General features: G+C 43.2%; 1 protein-coding gene across 1 annotated transcript in view; it reads left to right on the top strand.

Annotated features, from left to right (window-relative positions):
• Positions 1-257: 257 nt before the first annotated feature.
• PSD4 (pleckstrin and Sec7 domain containing 4) overlaps positions 258-6,049 on the top strand; it is a 47,500-nt gene continuing 41,708 nt past the window's right edge. The window contains exon 1 of the mRNA XM_084993327.1: positions 258-523. Within this exon, the coding sequence (XP_084849453.1) occupies positions 521-523 (3 nt within the window). The 5' untranslated portion in view covers positions 258-520. The remainder of the gene's footprint in view (positions 524-6,049) is intronic.

The following is a 6,049-nucleotide window of genomic DNA, read 5'->3' as shown; positions in this document are numbered from 1 at the left end:
CCCCTGACAAGTATCTAGCTTTTATCCATGTCTATTCTCCAAAGGGTGAGACCCAAGAAATGCTAAGGGTTTTCTTATCCCTGCTTGAAAGTCCATATACTGTGGTGCCCTTTCCGAAGAGGACCCCTGACCTGGATGATTGATTGATAGGTGGAATGAACTCCACCCATCCCCACCTCCGCCCTAGAGAGAACACCCCACCCTCCTCCACCCCCCGCCCTCCGCCCCCCCCCCCCCGGCCCCCGCCGGAACTCAACAGAGAAAGCCCAGCGTCACACCTGCAAAGGAAACATGCGCTTTATCATGTTGGTAGGTGGCAGCTGGAGGTCCAGACAGCCGTGCCTGCCACCTCTCCCTAGGAAAAGTCCACGCAGAGTCGGATGACTCGGAAAATGTGACTTGAGGTCAGAGCAGAAGAGCTGTCTTGGTGGCCAGTGAACTCAGACTGCTGCTCCCGGCCCTCCACGCCCTGCAGATCCACTTGGCTTGTTTCGTCTTCTACTTTGCGACTTCTGCACAAATGGTACCTTATCCAAGAGATCTTTTTTGATTACCCCATCTAAAATAGCCTTCTATCTTCCAAATCCACCTGTGTCTCTTTCACTTGCCCTGTGTCCTGCTTTTTCTTTCTAGCAATGATTACCTTCTGACGTGTTATATATTTGCTCGTTTGCTTATTTTAAAATATTTTTCCCTACGACGTCTCAAGCTCCATTTAGGGCAAAGATATGTCCCCACATCAGTGCCTGATTATTAATTCAACAGCCTTCATGCGGCATGGACTCCGTGTCACTTCCAGGTGCTGGAGACAACACACAGAGCGCCCCCTAGCGGCTTAGCCAGGAGTGGAAAACTGTTGAAGGACAAAACTTGCTGTTGGAGTATTTTCCAAAGGAGTATTTTCCCTTAAGGGGATTAACTGGATGTTTCTATGCCCCTGTGTGAGAGCCATAAAATTCTCAGTATAGGGGAATGTGTGGAATAAATATAAAAAGAAGAAAGGAAGGAAGAATTACGGCAGAGATAACACGAAGCACAATTAAAACTGAATAAGAACGAGTTCCACGGTGGCCTAGTGGTTAGGACTCAACACTTTCAACACTGCAGCCCGGGTTCAATATTTAAACCCTGGTCTGGAAACTGAGATCCCATATCAAGCTGCTGCAGCCAGGGCAAAAACAAAACAAAACAAACCACACATGCACACACACACTCACAAACACAAGAAAAAACTGAATAGGAGGTGCCACTGTCCTAAGGGCACTGTCCACTGGTGCCACTGGGCTGCCATTGCCCAACCTCCCCGCACTATGGGCAGGATCCCAAGGCTTGGCCTAGTGTTTCATATTCTCACTCTCTCTTTCCCTAAAGCCCAGCCCCTACCATGCGCTAGCTGCAATCCCCATTTTCTGTTGCTGCAGGAAGTCACAGACTCGGTATAGGTCATAGACTCGGCTCGAATCTGGCATTGCTGTGGCTGTGGCATAGGCCAGCAGCTGCAGTCCCGAATAGCCCCCTAGACTGGAAACCTCCATATGCCACAGCTGCGGCCCTAAAAAAGACCAAAAAAAAAAAAAAAAAAAAAAAAGTCTCTAATTTGAAGTCAGAAGGCCCAGGAGTAAGGTCCAGTTGGATGACTCTGAACAAGCTGCTTAAGCTTTCTGAGGCTCATTTCATTCATTTGAAAAACCAAAATCATAATGCTTCTCAGAGTCATTTGGACGATTAAATAACATATGTGACAGTCTGCATAAAAAGCTCTCTATAAAAACTACTTTAATAATGTTATAACTCAAGTGTCTCCAGATGTCACCAGCCTGTGGAAGCAAAGCAGATACACCACCTGAATGTCTTGGTCCTCGTCCAGCTTCCCCCTAAGCCCCTCATTGTCCCCTGATGCAAAGCCCCCTTCCCCAGTATTTCAGGGATGACTCAGTGGGGGACCCTCACTCATGTCTGTCAGAACCTTCACCCCAAACTCCCTCCACATCCCTCCTCTCCTTAATCATCAGTGTCTACACCAAGGGCAGTGTCTCCAAATAATCCCAGAGCCTCTACTTCTCCAGGTGCCACAGGCTGGAGAGGAAAGAACCTCTCTTTTCCCAGCTCTTGGACCACTAGGTGGCACTTGTGTCCCCAAATAGCACTGGATGCTGCCATTAGGTCCCAGGGAAAAACCTGGCCTGTGATCACATGTTTCAATAATACACATGTTCCCAAGAAGAAGCAACATTTTGCAGGCAAAGTCAAGTCCAATCCCGATTGAGAGGAAAAAAACAGAAGGAAGCTGTGTGCAGAGGTGGGGTCCCTTGTTGGTCCCCGGTTCACGTCGCCTGCAGACCAACTCTCTAATGACTCTTTTTTGGAGTATGACTTTTGCTTTGCAAATGTGCTATCAAATGTCACCCTTCTTTGCCCAGAACAAAGGATCTTCCTGCCCCAAGGGGCTTTCCAACTGTTCATCTTTCTCAGGACAAAAATGCTTGCTGCTTTGAAATGACAGTTTTCCATGTAACCACCCACAACAAACGATCGAGGAAATTAGGACCAAGGGTGAGTTCAAGCTCTGACTTCCCCATCAAGCTGGGTTGTTACTCCTCCCTGCAGTCTCTGTAGGAAGGAGGTGACCACAGAAGCCAGGTCAATGGAATTGTTTACCTACCATCAAATCCCTACCACATTTCTCAACCTTCTTTCCCCAGTTAACTTGGGAGAAACGGAATAAAATTACACCTAAGTGTTCTCCCCCTACAATGGTTTCACATGGAGACTGCAACATTTTTTTTTCTTTTTATAGCCATACCAGTGGCATATGGAAGTTTCCCAGCCAGGGATCAAATTGGAAGTGCAGCTGCAGCCTATGCAGCAGCTTGTGGCAATCCCGGATCTTCAACCAACTGCTCAAGGCGAGAGATCAAACCTGCATCCTCCCAGAGACAATGTCAGGTCCTTAATCCACTGAGCCACGATGAGTACTCCAGGCCATTATTTTAATTTCATTTTTTAGTTGAAGTAGCTTTGATTTACAATGTGGTGATGGTTTCAAGTGTACAGCACAGAGTCAGTTTTAGATATATGTGTATTCTTTTTCAGACTCTTTTCCATTATATGTTATTACATGATATTGAATATAGTTCCCCATGCTATATGGTAGGTCCTTGTTTTTTATTTTATATATAGTAGTGTGTATCTGTTAATTCCAAACTCCTAATTTATCCCCTTCCTTTCCCCTTTGACAACCATAAATTTGACTTCTATGTCTTCCATCTTTGAGTGTTTCCATTTTGTAAATAAGATCATTGTGCCATTTTTTAGATTTCATATATAAATGATATATGGTATTTGACTTTCTCTGTCTGACTTACTTCACTTAGTGTGATAAACTCTAGGTCCATCCGTGTTGCTACAAATGACATTATTTCATTTTTTATGACTAAGTAATATTCCATATATAGATACATATCTCACTTTCTTTATCCATTCCTCTATTGATAGACACTTTCATGTCTTGACTGTTGTAAATAATACTGCTGTGAACATTGGGGGTGCATGTATCTTTTCAAATTGGAATTTTCATCTTTTCCAGATATATGCCCAGGAGTGGGATTGCTGGATAATATGGTAACTCTATTTTCAGTTTTCCAAGGAACTTCCATACTTTTCTCCATAGTGTCTGCACCAACTTACATTCCCTCCAACAGTTCAGGAGAGTTCCCTTTTTTCCACATCCTCTCCAGCATTTATTATTTGTAGACTTTTAGATGATGGCCATCCTGACCAGTGTGAAGAGATACCTCATTGTAGTTCTGATTTGCATTTCTCTAATAATTAGCAATGTTGAGCATTTTTTCATGGTGGCTGCTACTTTAACTGAGTGGTTTATCTTTCTATTATTTGCAGAAGTTGAATATAATCTGAATATGATTTTTTTGTCAGATAAATATTTTGTGAATATTTTCTCCTAATTGGGGGTTTGCCTATTCATTTTCCTAACAGGGTACTTTGATTTACAGAATTTGAAATTTTCAAATAAAGTTCTGCTTATTAGATCTTTTTATTGAATTTACAAAAAAAACTTTGCCTCGGAATTTCTGTTGTGGCTCAGCAAAAAACGAATCTGACCAGCATCCATGGGAACCCAGGTTCAATCCCTGGCCTTGCTCAGTGGGTTAAGGATCTGGCATTGCCGTGAGCTGTGGTGTAGGTCACAGATGCAACTTGGATCCTGTGTTGCTGTGGCTGTGGTTTAGGCCAGTGTCTACAGCTCTGATTAGACCCCTAGTCTGGGAACCTCAGACTATGCTTTGGGTGTAGCCCTTTAAATAAAAAAAGTTGCAAACATTCCTCCTGGATGTTTTATAGCTTTGGTTTATATATAGATGTCTATGGTCTATCTTGATCTAATTTTTATGTGTGGTGTGAGGTAAGGCACAAGATTCTTTTGATTTTGTTTCTAGCAACGTAATTGAGACACCATCGTTCTCATGCCACACAGTTCTCCCATTTACAGTGTACAGTCCAGTAGTTTTTAGTCTTGTGATGATTAATCTTGTGTGTCAACTAGACTGGGCTAAGGATACTGTAAACCTGGTAGTTGCAAAACATCATTTGGGGGTGTGTCTGTGAGGGGGTTTCTGAAGGAGATTAACATTTGAATGGGCAGACTGCAGCATAAAGCAGGGCCCCCGCCATTGCTTGTGAACATCATCCGATTTCTTGAGGATCTGGATAGAACAAAAAAACGTAGGAAGGACAAATGTGCTCTCTTTGCTTAAGTTGCGAGATCCATGATTTCCTGCCCTTGGACATGGTCTTTGAGACTCAGACTAGGACTCGTACCACTGGCTTCCTAGCTCCAGCTTGCAGGTGTCACATCATGAGTCAATCACTATAATAATTCTATCTCTCTCTGTATATTTATATCTCCTCTTGGTTCTATTGCTGTGGGGAACTTTGACTGATACAAGTATATTTCATAGAGTTGTGCAACCATCACCACAACTTCATCATGTCACTCCTCCAAAGAAACTCTGTATCTTTTAGCCATAACTCTTAGTTTCCCCTTTCCCCCTGTCCTAGGCAATGATTAATCTACTTTCTGTCTCTATAGATTTGCCTTTTTCAGACATTTTCTATAAATGGAGTCATGTAACATGTCAACTTTTGTGCCTGAGTTCTTTAACTTAGTGTAATATTTTCAAAGTTAATCCATATTGTAATATCATGGATCATTAGGGCTGAATAATATTTCATTGTATGGACAGACTACTACATATTGTTTATTCATTCATCAGTTAAAGGACATTTGATATGTTTCCAGTTTGGGCTGTTATGAATAACGCTGCTAAGCACATTTATGTACCAATTTTTTGTGGACATGTATTTTCATTTCTCTTGGGTATCAGAAGCGCAATTAAAGGAGTTTCCATTATGGCCCAGTGGGTTAAGAACCCAACTAGCATCCATGAGGATGTGGGTTTGATCCCTGGCCTCATTCAGTGGGTTAAGGATCTGGTGTTCCTGAAGCTGCAGTGTAGGTTGTGGATGTGTCTGGAATCTGGTGTTGCTGTGGCTGTGGTGTAGACCAGCAGCTCCAGCTCCGATTTGACCCCCTAGCGTGGGAATTTCCTGCAGGTGTGGCCCTAAGAAGAAAAAAAAAAATGCAATTGTAGGTCATATATTACTTCTATGATTTATCTTGACAAACTATTTTCCAAAGTTGCTAGATCATTTTATAATCCAACCAGCAGCACATGAGGACTCCCATTTCCACATACCCTCACTGACACTTGTCATTATCTTTTACCAAATCCAGCCTAATGGATGTGAAATAGTATCTCATTGTCATTTTGGGGTTTTGGGGGCTTTTTGGCTTTTTTTTTTTTTTTTGCTTTTTCTAGGGCCGCTTCCCGCGGCATATGGAGTTCCCAGGCTAGGGGTCTAATTGGAGCTGTAGCCACCAGCCTATGCCAGAGCCACAGCAACTCAGGATCCGAGCGTCTGTGACCTACACCACAGCTCACGGCAATGCCGGATCCTTAACCCACTG

The sequence above is a fragment of the Sus scrofa genome, chromosome 14 (assembly GCF_054392235.1).
Source record: "Sus scrofa isolate SSC_HxYL_T2T_F1_AM1 chromosome 14, Sscrofa_HxYL_maternal_Yorkshire_Landrace_v2.0, whole genome shotgun sequence".
Taxonomy (NCBI): domain Eukaryota; kingdom Metazoa; phylum Chordata; class Mammalia; order Artiodactyla; family Suidae; genus Sus; species Sus scrofa.
Note: the sequence above shows the minus strand (reverse complement) of the source record. Positions and strands in the feature narration are given on the sequence as shown.